General features: G+C 35.5%; 1 protein-coding gene across 1 annotated transcript in view; it reads right to left on the reverse strand.

The window, feature by feature from the left end:
• Positions 1-23,796, reverse strand: part of TTC13 (tetratricopeptide repeat domain 13) — a gene marked incomplete at its 5' end in the record, with an annotated part of 39,104 nt that overhangs the window by 14,673 nt on the left and 635 nt on the right. Inside the window, 14 exons of the mRNA XM_058835715.1 lie at positions 2,111-2,203; positions 2,679-2,811; positions 3,162-3,292; positions 3,562-3,718; positions 4,147-4,321; positions 5,598-5,739; positions 6,876-6,958; positions 9,334-9,444; positions 10,278-10,394; positions 11,465-11,557; positions 12,378-12,443; positions 14,723-14,793; positions 17,572-17,647; positions 20,385-20,479. Coding sequence (XP_058691698.1) covers positions 2,111-2,203; positions 2,679-2,811; positions 3,162-3,292; positions 3,562-3,718; positions 4,147-4,321; positions 5,598-5,739; positions 6,876-6,958; positions 9,334-9,444; positions 10,278-10,394; positions 11,465-11,557; positions 12,378-12,443; positions 14,723-14,793; positions 17,572-17,647; positions 20,385-20,479 — 1,543 coding nt within the window. The remainder of the gene's footprint in view (positions 1-2,110; positions 2,204-2,678; positions 2,812-3,161; positions 3,293-3,561; positions 3,719-4,146; positions 4,322-5,597; positions 5,740-6,875; positions 6,959-9,333; positions 9,445-10,277; positions 10,395-11,464; positions 11,558-12,377; positions 12,444-14,722; positions 14,794-17,571; positions 17,648-20,384; positions 20,480-23,796) is intronic.

Raw genomic sequence — 23,796 nt, forward strand, 5'->3', positions numbered from 1 at the left:
CTGCAGGATAGTCAGAAGACCATAAAGCTATCTCAGTTATCAAGAAAAGGAAAGCTCTGTGCCCTTTTAGTCTCTTCAATCAGCAGACATTTTACAAGCTGAGTAATGCAAAAAGGGAAGTATACAAATCTGCATAATTCTTTAAGAATAAATTGTCATTTAGAAATCATAGTGAACTAGAACATGCTTCAAAACTAAAATAAATTTTACAAAAACAGCCATTACCACTTAGTATGTTCATTTATTCTATCCCTCACATCATGTGAAATAATCAGGATAGAGCCAAAAGCAGAAACAAATCACAACAGAAAGCTCATCAAAGAAAGTGGCTATTACTTAAGGCTGGAGAAAGACCAAACCAGAACAGGTTTCCAGAGTCAAAAAGAATGCAATCACCATCCAGTACTAAAGCATGAGCAACTCCTAAGGCAGTGGTATTTAGGCTGCTTTAAATTTATTGTTTCTTCAAAAAAGGCAACAAACCTGTGTTTTTCAGAGAACCACTACTTAGCTATCAAATAAGCACAACCAAAATGCTGATATGATCCCCAAAAGCCAAGGCTGAGCCAAACCAAAAAGGTTAGAATTAGCTTCATTGTGGGCCTACAATTCTGACCGTTCATGAAGCTTATTTCAGACTTCTATAAAACAACCAAAACAGCTGTAACAGTACATTGTCAGTTTTGCCAGCACTCTCTGATGAAAGGAAAACAAGTGAAGTACTCTGGCCACTGCAAAACAAGAGTTCCTGACACAGAGATCCTGAACCATGACATATTTCATCAGATTAAACGTTCAGTATTAGTTTCAGGATGTTAATTAAGTGTTGTTACATGAATGCCTTTCTGCCAACACAGATCACCTAGAAGTTAGGCTTTTACTCTCCCATTTAGAAATAAAACCATGAAGAAACAGGTGAAGTATGGAATGCATCTCTCTCCAAGTAAAGATGGCTGTGGTTTCTGCTGCATTGTACATACAAGAGAGAAATGCAGCAACAGCAGAGATGGAAACAGCTTAGAGCCCAAATGTAACACTTGGCTTGAGTGAAGAGATAAGCCTGAGCACAAGACTGTTCAAAAAGCAGCACAACTTGCAAAATAAATGATCTGCACTGGAGTTTAATGCTGCATTAACCACTCCATAAAGTAATGGAGAGGCTGCTAGGGTCCATTCCACAGACTGGAAGGAAGAGTGAGGACAAATCCTCATTAGCCTCTGCATATGAACATCAGAACATCACTATTCTTCTCTGCCTGAAATAATTCTTGAGAAGGCTTTGTTTCCCTTATTCTCCTTCTTCAGTACAGATTCTCAAAGAATAAAGAGATAGACATACATAAAAGCAGAATGACAGATCAAAGATTCAGTATTTCCCAGGAGGGGGTGGAATAAGATGAAACCTGGCTACGCATTTACTTACACAAACACACTCTGCTCCTGTGATTGACAGTGATGTTGCCACATCGAGTCTGTCACACTTGTACCACTTCAAAGGAGGTAGCACTGTCATGACTACAAATACAGAGTTTTGCAGCATGGGAGAAGATGGAACGTACAACAGTAGATGAATCTTTTAAATTTTACCTTTATTTGTAAGTGCAAGTATTACCTTTCACAGGTTACTTGTTTTGTCATTTTTGCTTTACTCTGGCCTGCCTTGAAAAGAGCTGTGAGAACTATGTTTTTTCTCTTCACTGTAAATTGGTACTAAAGCTAATAGAGCAGCATTGTTTCAATATTGATGCCATTGCATTCAAGAGGCAGCATTCGCAAAAAGTACAGCTATGATGAACTTAATAAATTTTATACCTTTAAGGTTATTTTGGAAACAAAAACAGCATGTGAAAATATGCATATTCTGGATCTTTGTTAGATACTGCTATAACTCAGTTGTACAATTGAAATTGGGGGAAAAGAGGAAATGTCACAAGGGAAAATTGTACACAAATCAAATAAAATTCCATCAGAAGACATAAAATAAATATTAAAGTAAAACAATAAACACATACGCATTCAATGCTGTAAAATGCTCTTTCATAAAGAGCTGGTAATTCCTGGTACAATCCCTTAGTATGTGTGGGAATGCTGTTTGGTAAAACTTTCATACCTGATTAAGTTAATGTGATTATTGAAACCTCTGCTAAGGCTCCGGGCAGGCATTTGGTCCAACCAAAGCACAGGCTGGTCAGGGTCAGCTATCCTACAAAAACAAAGGACATCAACATTGACACACATTTCAATCCATGTCACATTTCTAATACAGCTTTATTCACAGACAGAACAATTTTAGGCAAAAACTAGAATTCAGAGATTATGGAAAAGAAATTTTCCTGAAACACAGGGTTTTTTCTGATAAAAACCATACAACTCAAACATTTGATGTTTCTGAAGTAGAAACTGTAAGTTTTTATTTGCCTTAGCTGCAATGGATCCTATGGTCTCCCACAGCTTTGCTTCAACTGGAAAATGCTATTCCAATTTTTTCCCTCCTTCATAGAAGAAGAAAAATGGAGTATTTTAAGAAGGGCGCTCCTTGTACCTACACCATCCTTTTCTTTTATCAGAACCTTTTTAGTTAGAGAATGGCAGCAAATGTTCATTTTCTTGTCAATGACTGCAGCCCTTTGGTTAGCTGGAGCTCTCATCATTATGACAACCAACCAAGTGAGCATTACCTTCGCCACTTCACAGCAATATCAAACATATCTCTCCACTGCATCAGTCTGGTTTTCCCATTCATCCGAACTTTGGAGTTTGCCCAAGTCCGCTGCACAGCTTGCATTACTTCTAGAGTGGCCAATCCCATTGCTGAGGTGAGGCAGGAGGACAGAGGTACCAACAACAGAAACAGAAAACCGATTAGAGTCAAGTACTCAGTTTTGCACAAAAAGGAAAACTGAAGCAGGAGAGCAATGTATTTACAGAAAAAAGAATGGACAACATCAAAAAGTCTGATTTCCAGAGATTCTGGAGATTCTGATTTCCAGTGCCCAGCTAGGTCAAGAAAATGACATAATGATTATTTTAAACTTTTTTATCTCAATTGAAAGAAACAGAGCATAAAACTAATTTGCAGATAGAGAAGATATAGCATTCAATTATCACCTCAATGACTTCCCCTCCTGCCCCCTCAAATTTACAGAGCATTTTCAGTATACCTCTATGTATCCTTTTATTTGGAAGAAATCCTGGTGTCTCATACTGCATCATGGAACCCAGATGATCAGCTACACATATGAGTTCTTGCACATCAGGCTTGTAGCTTTCAAAATTCTGAAATAACACATCTCTTACAGAGGAGAAAAACATGCATCAGACATAGCTTGACTATAGAAGTCCTGAAAGCATTTGGCAAACAAATCTGTATTTTACAGATTAATACCATTTGTGTGAGAAACACTTAAACTCAGGATAAAGAACACTCATTCCTCCCCCCAGCCCACTGAAATAGACAGTATTTTGCAATTACACCCAATATCTCAAATGAATTCAGTCTTACTGAATTCAATGGCAGACCTCTACATTTAAAATAGGCTTTAAAAAATAAAAAATTCTCACTTTATATGTGGCTGTAACCCTGGCTGTTCTTCATAATTTTCTATAAGAAAAGGAAGATTTTTGGCCCAGTGATCCTTGAAATTTCCAGGAAGATCTATATCAGTATTATACTCTGTAAGAGGGGTATCCAAATGTGCATGCAAATATCTAGAGTACTCTGGAAGAAAGAAATAAAATTAAATAATGTTTGAATAATCAGTTTACTTATGCCATTACACAAAAACAGTAACCAGGTTATATGCTTGTCAGTTAAACAACATGACTTTAATAAGTCATTTATTTTTAGATAATATAATTTTACTATTACCCAATTTCCAAGATAGAAATAAATCTTTCTCAACTAAGTATCACCACAGTCTTCATTTATATATAAATGTATATTCCATTTTTTGACCTAGCTTTAACTGTTTGAACAATAAGAATCAGTATTTGCACTAGTACATTTTCTTAACATACATACTCAACAATGGTCACAAGAATGTACACTGGTTTCTCTAAAATGACCATAACTACAAACAACCTTGCACTTTTAGGGTCCTTGGAGCATTTAAAAAATTTAAAAAAACCAAAACAATTCCAACTTACCTCGGAGATATTTCACTTTCAGATATTCTGGACTGGCCTTCTGTCCTGGCAGAGGATCATTTAACATAACTTTAGTCTGAGCTTTTATGCCTTCATAAAACTGTCCCATTGCAACATGGCTGAGACCCTTCATGTACTGGCACACTTCATTGTATGGTTCTAGCTGTAGACATCTCTAGAGATTAAAGGAATAAAGCACCCATAAATTAAGAGACAGAAAGAGTATCCTCAAATAATCCAACCTGTCTGGTCAGAAGACAGGTGAAAAGATATCTTGATTACTACGATCTATTTCCACCATAATTTTCTTTCAAATGCTGCTGAGCATTTAAAACTGCTAGCAAACGTAAGAAAAAATATTTTCAGCTTTATCAAAGGGGAAAAAAACCAGAAAACCCAAACTTTGCCAATGCAAATATGCTTTGCACACTTTGCTCTAACAATATTAGCCCAACATTAGCTGGGTGAAATTAGGCAAAATACACTCCAAAATATACTCAAAAAATATACTCCAAAATACACAATATAACAAATAATTTTGGGTTAGTTTTAGATACATATCTTGTCTGTCATTTCCGCCATTCATCCCTTCACTACTTCATGCATTAGTACACTTCTAGGTTAGTCAGCTATTTACTCTATATTAAACACACAGCAAATTCCTGTTTATGATTCACAAATGAATGCTCCAATTCTTACAGCAATTACATTTATTTAAAAGAGCATCACCACCTCAGAAGTTGAAGTATCTTTTCAATCACACCAATATCCACAAAATGGGTTATAGAAGGTGAATATGTAATAATGCACATAAAAGTGTTCTCCTTGGGATAAGCACAGACTCATTTGGAAAGGGAACTTATCTCATTCCCTGTTTTAAGAGTATGGGCATACAAATAACATCTGCCTTTTTTGTTCTGTCTACAAAATAAGGCAATTAAGTGTAGAGATAGTCAAGCCAGTAGAGATAGGCAAGATTTTGGCAACATGAAAATTTTTGTAAGCACAATGAATCACAACATATGCTGAGTCTGTCAGAAGAAAATACTCTAGAAAAATTAGATAAACATTGTAACTTATTTTCAGCTGAAAATTACAGACTAGTATATTTCTTCTTTCATCTGATATGAAAAAGCTTTAGATCTCGAGTCAAAGTATCAGTAAGAACACAACTACCAGTTTAAAAAGGGAAAAAAAAACCAACATTTCAGCCAGAGCCTAGTTTTACAAATGCATAAAACAGTTAAAGAAATCACCTTAGTGATTACTTTTTCAATTACAAACTGTTCGGTTTTATCTTTTAAGCCAGATTTCAGAAAGAAATACTTCTAGCTCAATTGCACACACACTCAGAATGAAAAAACTTTGAAATTTGTCCATTTTATTGCACTTGTTGAATACAAGACCTTGTTAAAACATTTAAATTTTGTGTTTACTTAGAGCCTGCTTACCTTAAAATTCTTCAGTGCTTCATCTAAGCTACCATGATGATAAAGCATCATTCCTTTGAGCTGCAATGTCTGAACATGATTTTGATTCAGCAGTAAAGCCTTCTGGAAGCTCTCTGTAGCAGCATCAAAGTTGCCAAGCTCTCTAGGTGATTTCAGAATGTGGAAAGTGAAAAATACAGAAGGCAACAGTGACAAAAAATTGCTTGTTAAAGGTGACTTTAAGGTGCCCAAAGAGGATATCTTTGAAGAGAAACACAGTACTAATGAAAAATTTCTATAACAAAAGTAATTTTGCAACTATTCTTCTGTGGTAATAACAGAACAGCTGCACAGAGTTTCTTACTCCCAGAAATATGTACTCTGAAATACAACCCCACAAGACCACAAATCTGCACAATCCTCAGCAGTCATAAAAGCTGTAAAAACACATGTCTAAGGTATTTCTTCAGAAACTAATGTAAATAAAACTTCTACACAAAACATTCTTGGAAGAAAAGATCTTTGAGAGGTCTTTCTAACTTTTGAGTACAAACATGTTTTTAAAACTTGACCAACTACTTAAATTCTGAGTAAGAAGAAAGTATATGGTGTTTGAAAACTGGAACTAACTAAAAATTTATTGACTAGAATTACTCCATGTGCAAGACAGCTGTACATGTAAGCAGAAACTAAAAACAGTCACAGAGAAACTGTTTTGAAAAAGTTAAAATAGAAATAGTATACAGTTTAATTTATCATAGTTTTTTAATTCAGTACACTGATTTCTTTAAGATTGAAATAATTTTGTCTAATATAATAAACAAGAGAAACTCTAGAAAAAGACCAAGATTTACTAGTTTTAAAAACATTTGCCAAAAATAATTTTTAGCAGAATACTGATTAACCACAGCTCTTTAGTTTCAAGTAATTGCATGAACACCAAAGCCACTACATCTGAAGCCGGATTTAATCAGCTGTAGCTTATGTTGTTTTAAATCTTTCCATCATTTAAAAATCATTTAGCACACCTAAAACACATCTTACTGAAAACTGCCATTTAACTAACCTTTGAGTTAGGGGGACTCAAAGAGATACCAGAGACTAAATTAAAATACAAAACAAACATAGAAATTATTTATATTGGACATATCCTGGCACAGCTATACCAGCCGCTGGAGCTACCACATATCACATTTGGTTCTGCACAATTTTGTAACAAATGTGTAAAATGTAGAATGCATTTTAAAGAACACAACCAGATGAAAAAACTACTTTAAAACAACTTCTGAATATGGGTACCTGTAGGCTTGTCCCAGACTTTTATAGGCGTCTATGAAGTCTGCTTTCTGCTTCAGAGCTTCTTTGAAGGATTCGATGGCTTCCTACAGAAATGGACCAACAGAAAAATTTGTAACTTACTACATTCATTGAATTTCAGCATCCTCAGGAGTTACTACGTATGGAATGTAGAGTTATAAATCAAAAGCTTTGGAAGGAACAAACAAGGCATGACTTTATTACAAAAGCTATAGAGTAAAAATTATGACATAATATATTAAATACTGAAACATCTGTATTGATCAGTACTGACAGATTTAGCTGGAATTCTTTTATCTTAATATGCAGTGGGAATGAGCAATTCTTTTAGTATTTTCATAGAGTTCAGAGATTAAATCCCTTCAGAGTTTGCTTTCAAAGCTCAGTCTGGTCCTTAAGGCACAGCAGTCTCTCCTTACAGTCTTTCTTCCTCATTCATAATACACGCCTTAAGTTTTGGAGGCCAAAAGACTGCTTCAAATCCACACTCTACCTTTAATTGTCTTACTGCATTCTCTGTTATTTCCTCAGTTGGAATCATTCTCTTGAGGGATTACAGAGTAAGTGATCATCTTCACACACTAGTATGTACTGTTGCTGTTATTGCTATCACTGTTGTGAGCAATACAATGTAATAAAAACAAAAGCTAACAAAATAAGCATGTGGTTAAAGAAATATTCCTTTTCAAAGAAACTGATTAAGAATTCAGCTTTTCAAACTAGAGTGGCTACACAAACTGGAATATTCAATACTGAGATTAAGAATTAAGGATGGAATAATCAACTAGTTTATATTACTAAGGAATGCCTGAAAAGTATCTTGAAGTCTTCAGTGCAATAAATTAGATGCTGTAAGAAAAGAATGACTGGTATCTTTAGTTGATTTAGAAATTCTTATTTAGAAAAACTATCAAATATATTCTGAGCACTACAATGTGCACAAAAATACTCACTGAACAAAAACGTAGGACAATCATCTACAACTATGGATAGGCTAATTTCCTACAGATAAGTTTTAAAACCAAGATTATTATTCCCAAATCTCTTTTCCCTCAAAAATGAACATAGCTACCCTCAACCCAAATCTTCAATTTTCAACAAGTTTTATAAAACCTAACAGATGGCATGTGTAGCTTTCCTTTAAAAGGCAACCTGAATCTGACTGGAAGCTAAGGTGTACCTGGGGATGAAAAACCACTCAGTGATGATCTCTCTGAACATGAATAACAGAGAGGGAAGATGCTTCCTTTGAGAAAAGAAACTGGGGAGAAGGAGGTGGTAGTGCAGAAATGTGTTGACCTGTGTATCAGAAAGAAGAAAACTTTGCTTCTATTCTGCAAACTGAGACAGCATTTATTTTTGTCAGCTGTATTTTCATCATCACTTTTTTGGGTCTCTGTTGCCTACATCAAAAATCAGAAATCCAAACTATTATTTGCAAGCATCTCTTCTTGTTGCAAGAAGATACAGACAACAAAAGTTCAACAACAGTCTGACATTCTCACAGCATACTGTAAGACTGCAGAAAAAAATACCTTCTTGGGTACTAAAAAAGTGAGGAAGTGGACTGCAGAAAAAAAAAATAGATTAAAAAAATAGTGATTGCCTATGAAAGATAGTGGGATGAAACTCAGGAGTCCTGGTTTGTCTCCAGACTCTGCACACAACCCTTAACGAACCCCAAGCTACTATCAGAGGTTAAAAAAAAAGACAGTTTTCACTGTTGGAATTCAGGAATCACACCATTGCATCATTTTTCAAACTGAGGACTTCAGAGAACTTGTCTAATTATAATCCTCTCTGAAAAATGGCAACAGTGTCTCTAAATACTTTACAAACAAGAAACAGGGGCAATATTATTATACCTGAAACAGAAGTTTTGAGTCAAAAAATGATGAAAAATTAAAGAAGACATGGGAAGAACTTACTTCCCTGCTGATTTTAGAAATTGAAGGAGCAATTATAGAGCAATTATATTCCCTCAAGTTAGGTATCAGCCTTCCAGAAACAACACATAACTGAAATAAACATGCATAAATGCAAGGGTCTTCTTTGATTACTCCCTAGCTCATTCAAGGAAGCTTTAAAATTATATTCCTCTTCATCCTTCTCCCCCTCCCAAAACCTAGGAAATTTTCATTTCATTTTGAAATTTTTGAACATAATCATTCAAATACTAGCAGAGGTGCTAAATACAAATTCCTTTCAAAGCACTCCTTAAACATGTCTGTTATCATCAATCTACTAAGATTCAACAAGACCTGCAGTATTTACATATCACAGAATCTTTTTATTTTGCTTGCATTCTTTTACCTTAAAAATCTTCCCTACGTGAGAGAAAACATATATATCAACACCAATGATTTATCTATTACTTTATGGAAATAACTTCAAATAAAGGGTATTATTCTACATGAACTATTGTTTAATATAGGTTTACCTTCAGAAGTCCTCTGTGAAAGAAGGTTAAGCCTTTATAAAGCATAGCTATAGGCTGATTTTTGTTCAGTTCCAGTGAGCGCTGAAAATCTTCATGGGCTGTTGCATAATCCTATGATATAGAAGATTTCAGATGACACAGGAAACACCATACAAATAAAGAGAAATACATATTTTCATTTTTATAAAAGTAAATTACAGAATTTTATTTAATATATGAAGTCAGTGTCAAGGCTAAGTAGCAATGATTATCAACTACCAATGAGAACACCAAAGAATGCACAATACACTTCCAACTTTTACAGGAAGTACTCTATAAAACATAGTAACGTAAATGGAAAAATAGCAGGAAGCAAAGAGTGAAATCAGAAGAATCAAGTAGGAAATCAGCAATCTAGTATTCACACTATCTTTGAAGATCAAGCTACTTGGCCTACATTAAAGCTTCAAGAACAACATACACAGATCACATAGCAAAATGGGATGTTAGTATTTTTGTAGGGGTTTTTTGTTTATTGTGTCATTGAGGAGTGTTTTTTCTTAAGTATATAGAGGACTTACTGCCGTGACTGTAACTATTTTCCTTTTTAGACTGCTGTTTATCAATACTAATTAAATGCAGCCACAGGTTATCAATCAAGTCAAAGTCTTTACCTACATCCTGCTCCTCAAACAAAAAAATCTGAGGTGTGCATGCAAGGTAGTTGTCCTCTGATTCTCTGCATTAAATAGATTTGCAAATGAAATACTTAGAGAACACCTCTGAACTGCCAGAAAGCCACCTACAGGAGTATCAGGGCTTTTATGATTTTATTTGTTTAGGTTTTTTTTAACTAAAGAGGAAAGAAGTTCTAGAACAAAACTAACAACTAGCAAAGAAGTCAACAAAATAATGAACAACATCCCCACAACCAAAGCCAAAGAGAATCCCCCAAATCCACTAACCTCAGATATGAAGTAAAGGGTACCTCTGTGCCTGTAGAGCCTTGCTGATGGTTGAAGCTGAATAGCTTTGGTGAGATCTGATAATGCTTCACTGATTCGTCCTAGTGGGGACAAGATCTAAGAGAATAAAATAAAAACACAGTTTAGAGCAGACAGACTGAATAGATTTGTTTTAGAAATATTAATATGAAATATGAATATTATTCTTTTCCATGTTCAGCTGTAACAGAGTAATTGTATTTGCTAGAATAGGCTAGAAAGTTCCACAATAAATTTCAGTAATTATGGCTTTTAAAACCCTATAAAAGAGTAAATCTGAAAGAATTCTTCTCATAACTATCAGTGTACATGAACATCACTGCATTCACAGAAACCCTGTATTCCAAACTAAAATCAAATCGGTCAAAGCAAAATACTCAATTTCAAGCTATTTCAACATATTGAAATGAAAATGTAATTAAAGTATTCTCCTAAGCCTTATTTGAAAAAAAAAATTCCACCAATGGGAAATGATCCATTTCCAATTATTTGAATGCCTTTCACATTTTTAGATCAAGGTTCAAAAATGTATTAAGAGATCACTAAAGCCATTAAAACTGTGAATATTATGGCAGCTATCATTATACAGTATGCTAACTTAAATATTTATGCTTTTGGTTTGCCTACAAAGCTGCTTCTTGACATCCATTTTCTGTAATTTAGTTACGAAAACAAAACTTGAGTTTCAAAATAAAAAATATATGTGGGTTGGAATTATTTTTAAATTACATGCACAAATATAAACACAAAACATTTAATTTTTTTAAAAATTTGGTATTTTAACAGCTAGTATTCACAGCAGATTTACTAAGGTGACAGAAGATGCAAACAGTTAAGGTTCAAGTGATATTTTGGATCATTTTATTAAAAAAATCCCTGAACACAAATGATCTTACTATATATTACGTCAAAAACTGAACACTTAAACATAATATATGCTATTCCATTGGCTAGAGTAACTCTATATGATCTAAGTCTTATTTTAAAACTAAATATTCTACAAATTACACTGTTTGAGAGGAAATGTGTATATTTTAAAAGAAAGGTGGAATGTTCACAGAACACCAAGCTTTAGACATTAAATAAGTTAAGATACAACTGGAAACACCGTGTAATTGCAATTTCTCTGAAAGTCTCTGAATGCTCACCTCTGCTCGTTGTTCAAACACTTCAGGATGATCTGGTTCTAGACTAATCACCCTACTGAGCTCAAACAGAGCAAGTTCAGCATTTTTTATATCCTGAAAAGGAGAAAAATAAACAAGGTGAACAATGATGCATACTTAGAATATGCTCTCATGACGAAGGACAACTGGATTGGCTAAGTGTCTGAAAGTGTAACAGTTTATATTAAAAGCTCTTCACACTTTCCTAAAAACATCAAGATGCATTATTCTGCAAATAGCTGGGAAAAAAACACTGTCTGTTACAAACAATAAAACTAAACTTTGTTTGTACACATCATCTTTGTGTTGTACCTCTAATAATTTCTTAATTTAGCTCTGTGAATAAATATTAGATTTATAGCTCCAGAGGTACCTTACTTGACAGCAAAGCTGGTTCAAGCTCCCACACGAACTCCAACACACAGGCACACTCATACCCAGTGTGAAATTTACTGTATTGGAAGAGCTGACAATGTTCCCAAGCTGCAATAAAATACTTTTTCATTTCCAAATACAGCTCTGATGTGGAGATTAATTCAGTGGGACATCGTAAACCTGTCTCTCAGAGGCAAGACACTGCCTGTAATCTTAACAGGCAACTCTTTCAAGAATCAGTGGCTCAGAGCCTTACTATCTACAACTCACAACAGTACCTTATCTTCTCCTTTGGCACACTTATGTCGTGTAGCTTTACTTCCACGGTCTCACAAAGCAAACACACCCATGGCTAGAGCATAGCTGACCACAGGACTCCTCAGGGAAGTAGGACAGCACAAAGACTTTGGAGTGTACTTAATACATTCTAACCAGCCTAGTTATTCCACTTACAGGCTTTCTTATATTTCAGACTAAAATAATTCAGTTGGGTATTAATTTAAAAAAATTATCTACTCACATGTAGTCCTTTTTTTCCGTATGCTATCCCTCGCCCATAAATTGCACTAACCAGCTCTGGTTCCTCCTGTTAAACAAATAAAATATTAATTTGTGGTGTGAGTTTTTTGGTTTCTTCAATATGTATTTAATTTTAGCTGATCTAAAGTAGTAAGCAATGAACAATCACAGCTGCCAGGCAAAGAAATTTATTGTATTACAGTCCATACGTTCATATGCTCACAACTTCCAATTCAATTTAATGGAATTGTTCTGGAATATTTGTCTGGTAAAAAAGCCAAAGTGTGCAGTGTACAGTGCCAGCAACCACCTATCAGAAGCTATTACACAATGTACATTGGAATAGATTAGAATACACAGTATTCATTAGAATACTCTGTTATCCAATCTTCATTAGTTGTAACTTTACTGGCAACTATGCAACTTCTGTCTCATGTCACTGAACTGATAAGAAACATACAATTTGGCCACTCAAAGTTTATTCTGCATGCAATTTTAAGTTGAGATTTAAAATTTGGGAGCAAGATATTGCGTCACCCTGATGAAATCTATATTCAGACAGCAACTAAAACCAGAAGTATTCTAAATAGTTCTGCAATATTCAAACCAACCTTCCTAGGGTTAGATTTGATTTTGTGACTTTCTTATTTGGGCACTTAGTGCACCCTACATAGTAAATCTACTTCTTGTTTGATGTCATTTACTCCAACCACAGTTTTCCACACAAATTTCAAGAACTACACAGCAAAACTGTTTTGTCAACACAATACTGTTGACAGCAATGCCTATGTAGTCAGTTTCCTTGAAAATCACTCAGGAATCACCCCATCTTCTGCAAGGTAAACAGCTGTGCTACAGAAGTTTGTTGCACAGGCCTGGTCTTACTTAGTTGGGACATCTGCCAAGAAACAAACAGCTTCCCAAGAAACAAACTCTGCCATGGACAAAAGGACAAAACAACAGAATACGTGGCATATCGATGCTGGCAGCTTGCCAGACTTGAGCTGATTCCAAGTTTACACTTGGCAACATCAACAGTAGGCAACTTCCTACTTTTAATACCATGGCTAAGCAAGGCTGTTTTATTCAGTTAAACGTTTTAATGATCACTTTATATGTATTTAAAATTGCCTTGTGGAAAATAGACATGAACAATCATGATCACTTTACAGCCTTTCACACATACCATAAGCATGATATTAAAGCATGCTTTAAACTGAGCTGTGGGCATTGCAGAAGTACTCTATTACATAAACACTTCTCCCAGTATCTTTCTACAGTTGGTGTAACTTGGTTATCTTCACTTGTTTTAAGTTTCCTTCTGAATAAAGACAGGAAACAATACGTAAATCCAGTGGTTTTGGAAGCAGGATTTCTCATTAGGGTAAAAAAAAAAACCCTCACATTAAAAAAAAAATCAAAGACAGATATCACTAACACCTATATCAACCAAATAAAAATAGAAGCACACAAAAACCCCAAAGGTTCTTGTCCTCAGATAAATTTCCTGGAATAATTCCATTAAATTGCCACACTTCCACTCAATTTAAGAACAAGCCATATGACACTTAAGAAAAAATACATGCTATTATTTGCAGTATTGCTTTCAGCTTGCATTTGTGTACTTTAAACAGTTAAAATGAAAAAGTATGTCCATGCTTCTGGATGTTCCAGGTTTTAGCCATAAAAATGCAGTACTTTGAAATCATCTTTAGTTGAAGCTTATAAATTGTTGGAGCTGGTTTTCTTTTAAATGTTACTACCTCCTACTTAACCACAGAAGATTCTAAATTCTTTATTTTGGTCAGGAAAAACACCCACAATGTAAGTATTAGTTATGTTTTCTTTATATATTAAACCAATCAAACTCTTACCATTGAAGAAGGATAAAGCCAGCATATAAAATCATTTATCATTGTGAAAGCAATGTGTTACTTGCCACTAGCAGTAAATTATCTCTACCGGGGCTTTTTTTCTCATGCTACTGGCAACATGCTGTCACCCAAAAAAGTCTACTTTAAAGTATCTCAGCCTACACAATAAGCAGACAATCTAAGGAACTTCAGCTCTGCAGAGGTCAGGTTTCTGAAAACATGTGCTTTTTTGGTCAAAAAGCCATAAAAACTTTATGCCTACAGATGAGAAAAATACTCACCAAATAACCAAGATACTGATCACCCAGTTCTAAGAGTATGCTTATGTTTGGATGGAAAAGAAAATGAACAAACAGTAGAATAATTACTTTCATTTAAAAATCCTTAATTTAATAGTTGTTTTATTAAAAGCCGTATGTGGCAATGGGTATTTTCATTAAGTTATTTTTTGGGGTCCAAGCAGAAAACTTACCTGCAGCATTGTTGAAAAATGTCGTATAGCTTCATCATACAAGCCGTTGCCAATCAACACGTAAGCAATTGCTATCAAAACATTAAAAATGTAAATAAAACAAACAAAAAAAACCCCAGACTTTTAAAAAATGTTAAATACTACCAAATTGTAAAATGTTTAAGTTCCTACATTCCAGTGAAGATTACAATAGTCAGAGGATTCCTGAATGGCTGCCAAAATGACATGACTTCCGTTAGCCACTACCTAGCATGCATTAATTACTCAATTCATACTGTGCTCTTCAGAGCTGTTTTGGGGTTTTGTGATTTGTTTGTGGGTTCTTTCTCTCCTTTTTACAAGTTGCTCAGGAAAGGGCCCATGTTTGCTTCTAAAACACTTATGATCAGGAGAGGTACTATGATCCCAATACAATAGCCCTGGATGCTTTCTCAATTAAAAGTGCCACCTGGCTATCACTAACTTTTTTTGACAATTTGATTAGGGAAATTCTACTTGTTTGTACACGTATTGCTAATCTTTATTAGTTCAAAATAAGGTTTTCCTTCACTTGAATTACCCAGAAATACTTCAACTAAACTGATTTCATTTATAAAACTGAAACTGAAAAACAACCAAGTCTTTACCTAAGTTATAATTATGAAAAACTTTCAAGTTCTTGCACATCCCCCCGTTTTGAAGTAGAAGCCAATTGTTTGAAAAAGAAACAGATCATTAGAATTATGTTCCTGTAATCTCCATAAAATATGAAAATACAGTCAAATCACAAGACTGGAAAACTGTAGCTGTGCTTGCATGACTGAAGTCCAGTTCTGACAGCTAAGTATCTCAAGATTGTTTCATTTTGCATGTTTTAATCTCTCATAATTCTTAACTCTGAACTAAGCTCTGCCTACACTGCCAACAAAACACAGTATCTGAAGACCACAGCTATGAAAGTTAGAACTTTTCCCCAGGCAGTTTGTTCAAACAGCTGGCAGTGGAACTATGAGCAGGATTTCACCTTTCCTCACTTTTAATGAATTTAGCAGTCATCCAAAGAGAATGGAAGAGGCACCTCTTAACTTAATTATTTATTCAAACATGAAAAGAGACAAATCAGTCAGTTAAAGCAAAGGCATTATTAATAGGACACAGACAGTTATCTTTCAGGCAGGCAGAGCCACATTGTTTTGGCAGTGTTGCTAAGCACAGTTCATTAGAAAGGAAAACAATTAAATGAAAGATAAATAAAAATGTATTTAATCCAGAGCTTGTCTCATACTCAGAGCATTTCTATTATGAAGAAGGAAATATTTGTGTGCAATATAAGCTTTCTCCTCAATACATAAAAAGCTTCACTTGGCACAAATACACAGTATTGACAAAAAAGGGAAAAAAATGGGCAGGGTGAAGGTCAGGATATAAAGCTCTTGAATTTTTCTTATTTCATTCTGCTTCAAGACTATACAGTTACTAGTATCATCTTTTGGGTTCTAATCCCAGAACACAGAAGAGCTGGGACATAAAATGTCAACTCATCCATTCCAGTGTTAAGAAAAAAATGTGGAGGATGCAAGATAATCAAGATTTATACTGTCACTGAGTTGTCTTGCTGATAATGACTGCATATAGTTTATAAGGAGACACTTGGCAAAATGTCAAACTAGGAACTGTCTGTAAAACTACGGCAAGTGGTTGACAGCTAGTAGCTGATACAGTATCAGCTTCTTTTTAAACGGTATCTTTTCGATTTTTTTAATCTTTAATATTAGAAAAATACAAGTACTTCATTATGAAAAGATCTAATGGTTAACAATAGCCCATTAACCAAAGTATTTCAGTCCCAACATTCCTTCAGAAGACCCTATACATTCTGTGCTACTTTTCCTCTGAACAGTTAAATGTAGCACAAACAAGAAGGACGAAACCAGACTCCTCACACCTTGCCAGCCTACATGCCAAACACGATGACAGAGACCTTTTAGCATAGTCTTCCAAGGCTACAGAACAGATACTGAAAGTATCAGATATTTTCATCTGAATAGAAGTTTGGTATTCCTTGTAGGATTCTATGAACCTAGCTAGGTGCTCCAGGAATATGAAAAAAGATTAGGCCCGCAAATTTTCCTGGATAAATCCATGAAGGTAGAAACTATGTCAAAAAAAAAGAAAAAATACCCATCTTAATTGTTTTAAGTTCATTAGAGGGGAATAAAATCTCACTTTGCTCTTATATAAAAGGTAGTGTGCTGCCTTCCTTGACACCCATCCTCAACAAACTCTTTGCTGCCTTGTAATACCTCTGCATTTGAAGAAGCAGTGCAACTCCATTTTCAAGTCTTTTGAGAACAGTATTTATTTGAAATGTTCCCATTTTTTTGTGCTGTCTGTACTTTGAAAAAACTTCAAGTAGCAGCCTAGGACATAATTCAGAATTAATTCCTGCTGCATGTAAGTTTTGATGGGAGTAGTGTGAAAACAGGAAACAGATCCCAGATCTATGCTTCATAGAAAGCATATTGGATTGGTATAATTTTCTGGGTGTTTGAACAGTTTCAGTCATCAATATTCACAGAAAAATGGAAACAGGAAGTAACTGAGCCTGTTAAAAAGGACTTATTCAGAATTCTTTTTGAACATCTGCTTAAGCAGACATGGTGAAGAATTCTAGTGAAGAAAGCAGGAAAGGTTTTTAGCAACAAAGGTAAGCATTTGCTTTATACAACCAGAGAAAACTTGCTGTATTTCCAGACTTAGTAATATCAATTTCAAGTTAATGCATCCCTTCAATCATCAATTTTCAAAACATTTAGTGCTAATAATCAGCACACCATTCACCTGCCCAAGCCTTATATAAAACATCTTACCCAATTCTTCATTTGTGTTGTCATTATCAGTAGCAAATGGAAATCGTTTTTGCTCTGCAAGCAACTTCGCTTGACTCTGTAAAACATCACGTTTTTAAGTGTTCAGCAAACAACAACACAGAATTTAACAGAAAATCCATGTCTTAAATCCTTAAGAGAATGCCTTAAAACATGAAGTTAAAACTAATGTGATTTCACTAGAGTAACTCAAATCAAGTTCATTCCTAGTCTTCCACAGGGAGGATCTGACTTCTTTTCAGTCATATGCTGCTGTTATCTGCTCTAACATAAGGGTAACCAAACCTCAGAAAGAACATTTTCAGCATTTTACCAGGGATTGATGTTTCTGTATTATATTTGTTTCAGGTGAAGTTTTTAGGCCTTTATAAGACACCTAACTTCATATGAAAGTTAATACTGTTTACCCTATAAATATTCCTATGTCTCCTGCAAAGGGAAAAGTACTGCAGAAGAGTAAAACACTGAAAATAAACACTGAAAAGAATACCACTGCATCAGTATAGAAAAGTTTAACTTCACAATGCCATACTAAAGAGCCTGTCTTTTCAACAATGACATTCTATCAGTTCTACACTTTGTTCAAATTGTAGCCTTTACCTAGGATGTCTGTTCCCTAACTAACACACCTATAGAAACCAATACTGTCAAAGAAAAGCCCCTCAGAAATGTAGAAATACTCAGCTCTGTTTATTTCCACAAGTACTTTCTACAGACAGCTGAAGCCTACTGGAGTAGCTTATGTTAGAAAAATACAAAATGTTCGCTTAAATTAATAGGTCTTTCAAACTGTTTTAGGGAACAAGAGGGAAAAATAACATCTCTCTCCATTCAGTTCTCTTCTTTCAATTCAACTAAACAGCTCATTTCCACTACTGTCCTCCTTTAAGGTTGTTTTGCCTATCCAAAAAAAAGTAGTCACATTAGTTATGTCCACGACACAGACATTTGGTTTATCTACAAAGTGCAAAAGTTAAATGGTCAAATCCCATTTCACAGTTTTTGCCCTGTGTGTGTGTCTAATGATGAGGAGAACGTCTGGTCTGCTCTAAGAACTTCAGAAGTTTGGAAAGCATTAATGATTAGCAAATGGATTTTACAAACCTTTTTTTTTTTTTCTACTGCAATTAAAGATGATGTATGAGCTCTACATTATACTGTAACACTGGAAATTGTTACTCCACCTGTATCTGCACCTCTGCAGTAATGGAGTGTGGCAGTTATTTCCCTTACATAGAAAAAACATTAAAAAACAGCACAAAAATGAGCAGGGTTCAACAGATATGACAACAAGAAAAATTGCAGTCCATATGCATCTACAAACACAGCATTTTTATATCACCATTGGCCTTTGTGCAATATTCAGAAAATGATGTTTAACATTTAACTCTGTAAAACATTGTCTCTATAATTTTCCTAATATTAGGAAAAACAGCACAACATTTTTACTGAAGGACAACCTCTTCCTTACTGGATTTACAGAAACAGATCTATATGTTTTTGTCTGCAGAAAAAGATAAGATATAGCAAGATTCCACACTGGTATTGGAAAATAAGCCACAAGCAGAAGAATCTCACAATACATTAGAATAATTTCCTATGGGTTACTGAGCTGCATGTGACAGCAAGAGAAGTACCACTACCTCACCTGTTTTGTCATTACAGACTACCAGAACCATTGGCTTTTGGCAGAGAAAGTGGTTTCACACTTCCCCAAAAAACTTTGAATTCAGGTACAGGTTAAATATCCTACAACTCTACACACAAAAAAAACCCGTCAGTCACTCTGTCTTCGAGAAGCAGGAGAATTTTCATCATAGCTCCATATTCCAACAGGTTTATTTCTTGCTCTCTCAAAAACCACTTTGGTTGATTTTAGCAGGGAAATTTCTTACCAACAAATAGAAAGAATTGCTGGTACTGTTGGACTAGACTAGATAGCTCTTCTGACCAATATATGATGAAGTCTAAGGAGAATATTCAAGTTAAATGATTGGCTCAGTGGATTTGCAGTACAGTAGTTTTAATTCCAAGTGCCACCTTTGCAGAAGTTGTTTCCAGTTATAATATTGCTTACATACTCCCTCACAGCCAAAAATTTCTAAAAGTTTGGCAAGGCTACTTTGTATATTTACATGGAAATCATCTGAAGATTTTCAACACCTACACTCTACTGGACTGAAGACGTAACATCAAACCTGTGTTCTCAAAAGGCTAAGAGTAGTGTTGCAGGAAAACCCAAATTCCAAAATAATCCTCCTGAGGTCTCTTTACCAAAAATTACTCCTCTTTTGTTAGCATATTCTTCACGTGCCAGCTCAGTATCACATTTAGTGAAACACGGCCCGAAGCCTCTAACTCTCGTTATTGTACAACATTACTTCCGTAGAGACTGGAAGTCATTACTCTTACTTTAACATGCCTTTTGTGGTAAACCTCAAGAAGATAATCTGGGTAGAAACTCATGCACCTCCCCCTTTTTCAGGCATAGCCCCTGCATCCCCAAAACCAAAAAATTAATTGGCTGATTAACTGAGGTGAAGGTTAGCTCTCAGTGACAACATCTGCTTCAATTAGCTCAGCCCTAAAGACTCATGACGGATTACTACAAAGTAATACTTTTATGAGCAACTTGAGTTTATTTGCACTTAAGCCTTTTAGGCAGCTATGCCTACTGATTAATAGATTATATTTGCATTTATTTCCCTGAACTTCATTCGAACTGGTTATGCAGCTGAAGTGATCTGCGACTTCAACAATCCATTATTTCGTATGTTATATTCCTGATAACATACCAGAATTTTTTCAGTGTTCAGGGAAAGCATAGATTCACAAGCTGATGATCCTCCTATGTCACAATCCGATTCATGGAAGTGCAAAAATGATGAATCTAGGAGAAAGGAGAGAAAATACCTTTAAGAACTCATAGAGTTACATATATGTTCTATTATCACATCTCACATTTCCTCATGTTTGACTGAACAGCTTCCCCACTGGGCATCCCACAGGGCAGAACTTTCATGAAGCACTTTCTGCCCATAGCACTAAACCTGCACAGCCAGGGAAGCAATAGCTGACACGACAGCTTGGATATAATTAGTTTTATCCCTACTTATGCTTATGGTTAAAACTAGATTAATAAAGAGAGGTGCTAAAAAAAGGGGGCAGAGGTAAAAAAGGAGGAAGCTGGAAGCAAGAAACAAAAGCTTGGGTTACGCATTATGATTCGGCATTATGATTCCATACTCTTAGCCAAAAAATAACAGATTAAATTATCATTCCAATCCCAGAGAGGAAAATACATTGAATGGACCATAAAGAGGTAGGGAAAAAAGTGTGGGAAATGGGTTTAAAGACTGTAAAAAGCAGCCAGAATAATGAACTGTAATTGACCGAACATATACAAAGGTAAGCTTGTAAAGGTAAGAATGTCATTATAGAAAGTGTAAGACTGATTAATTTCTTTAAAAAGTCAAACATAGCTTGTTGGCATACCAGAGAAAATGTTTAAGATATCAAACAAATAAAGAATTAGCAATAATAATCAATAATACCCCCTTAGATTGATAGACTACAAAATCCACTACTTCCCCTACATGATGCTTTCAACTGCTATTCCAATAGAATTGTTATACTTTTGAATCTTTGGATCCTAAAGCTTCTATCATCTTTAAATATTTCAAGAGTAAACAAGAAAAAGTAAATATATAGTATTATCTCCTTGAATCCATGTCAAAAATATCAAATTTTATCATCTCCCTTAATGTTTGTAAATCTAAGCTTGATGCTAAGTTTGAAAGGCTGGGGGGCACGGTGTGCTCTTATATTTTGACTTCTTAAGGACAGAAGTTAGTTAATTCCCTAACTCTCACAAGCACAAAGCTGAAAGAGAAAAAGAAAGAGTCTTCTTGTAAAAAGAAGTCAAAGCAGCATCTAAAATCATTCCCTGTAAATAGGATCTACACTGAGCCATAAATGATAACCAGTGGGAGAAGCTTTACAACAGAAGCAAGGGTGGTAAAAAGCAGAAGGTCAAAGTTTAAAGTCAGTCCTGCGAGAACAGTGGCAAACCACTCATAGTTTCCAAAAAGAGCGATGCCAGCATGAGATTTCATCACTGCCCTTTGTTCTTCACATTGGCCAAACTCTCCTGTGCTATGCCAGCATTATTAACACGTAACTTGTTCCTGTTGGTGCTTGTGATTCAGTAACTTAAAGAGTTTTGGCTGCAGACTCACCAAGAAACTCTCACTTCAGACACCAAAACAAAGAGGTGCAGGCATGGCCTATCTCTGGAATAATTTTCTTCACAACAGCAAGGATTTAGCGAAGGAATTTTTTGTAAGGTGTTAGGGAATAAGACAGCCAAGCCACAAGCTTGATACAAGCTACAGCAGGGAAAGGACCCCACAAATCTTGCAGTTCTTTGGGCAACAAACTGCATTACTCAAAGGGAAAAATGGATCTGACTTTGTCTGCAAGTCAGACACAATCGAAACTGAACCACAGTAACAACTTCATGAAAAACCAGAAACACCAGAGAAAGTACTTTGGACCTTGAAGTAGGCTACAGGGAAAACTGAGACCAAAGAAAATCTCAGCTTCTGTGCAACTTGTACTAAAACAAGAGAGCTTAAGGGAATTCTTCAATTGGCAATTCATGTAGCCTTAAGACTTAAACAGCAAGGAGTGAATTGGTATACAGCTATTCGAAGGTAAGTATGTTGCTCTGTAACTAAGGGCTATCTTATTATCAGTACATGCAAGGTACCTGAGATACCTGATGATTCAAAGAGAATTCTTGGTATCAATCCTAGTTACACCGGTTTCTTTAAAACAACATCTGCCGTTAAATCAAAAGTTAATCTTCCAAATCCACCTCTGAAGGAGTGCCTTGAGTCAATCATTCATGTCAGGTCTGGAAACAGATGTAATCAAGTGCTTTGCCATTTATTAACTTGTAGGGTATACAGATTTTTATCTCAACAGTGGGTGAAAGTCTTCTTGTTTTATGCTTAAGCTTGAATAATTTGTAGCAACGGTTACCTGAGATAACTTCCACGCTCTGATTTCATGTTTACGTACTATGGCTCTCAGCCACTGTAGCCACATAAAAAAAGTTATAAAAAATAACCAAAGAACTTTATAATGTGAAGACAAAAGCACATACACGAGGCAGGGGAGAAAGCAAAAAAACTCAGGTGCAGGAAACTCATAAGAAGTTATTTCTCCAAAGACTGTTATTCAAGTGGATTATACTACTTTTATATTAGTTGTTAAGGACCACGGGAATTGTTGATATGAGCACAGGCTTTATGAAATAAAAGGCAGAAAAAAAATCACAAAACCATGCTAAGAAGTTACAGCTTAAGAAGTCATGACACATCACTGGTTATTCTCTTATACATAATTTAGGATCACATCCCAAGCAACTGATAAACCCTATTCTTTATCTATATTTTGCACACATTGTGATTCAGACTGGCATTTTTGTATGGCCCATTCACACCATGCTCAAGATCAACAATCGTAACACGATCCAGATACAAAAGATATTCAAACACATACAAATAGTTTTAACTATGCCTGTGTTAAAATACATCAATTAACCTGAAAAATAGCAGATGATCTGCTAGCCAAACTTGGCACTCATAACAAGAAGCATCCAGTTCACCAGTAAAACACATAACTGTAGCTGAAATTAAATCAAGCCACATCCCACTCACTAAAACACAGAACTGATATGGTTGGAAGAGACCTATGGAATCATCCAGTCCAACCCTGCTGCACGGTCACCTCGAGCAGGTGACACACCCAGGTGGGTTTCGAATGTCTCCAGATAGGGAAAACCCACAAGCTCCCTGGGCAGCCTGTTCCAAGTGCTCTGGCACCCTCATACAAAGTGATTTTTCCTCAAGCTGAAGTGGAACTTGTTGCATTTTAGTTTGTGGCCACTGCTTCTTCTCCTGTCTCTTGGCATCACTAAAAAGTCTGGCACCATCCTCTTGACATCTGCCTTTGAAATATTTATATATCTTAATGAGCTTCCCTCTCAGTCTTCTTTTCTTTAGACTAAACAGGCCCAGCTCCCACATTCCCTCTCCATGAGAGATGTCCCAGATCCCTGGACCCTCTCCAGCAGCTCCTTATCTCGTACTGAGAAACACAGTAATATGAGCACGGGGTGCTGGCATATCCCCATACTAC

Source organism: Poecile atricapillus, chromosome 3 (genome assembly GCF_030490865.1).
Source record: "Poecile atricapillus isolate bPoeAtr1 chromosome 3, bPoeAtr1.hap1, whole genome shotgun sequence".
Lineage (NCBI taxonomy): Eukaryota > Metazoa > Chordata > Aves > Passeriformes > Paridae > Poecile > Poecile atricapillus.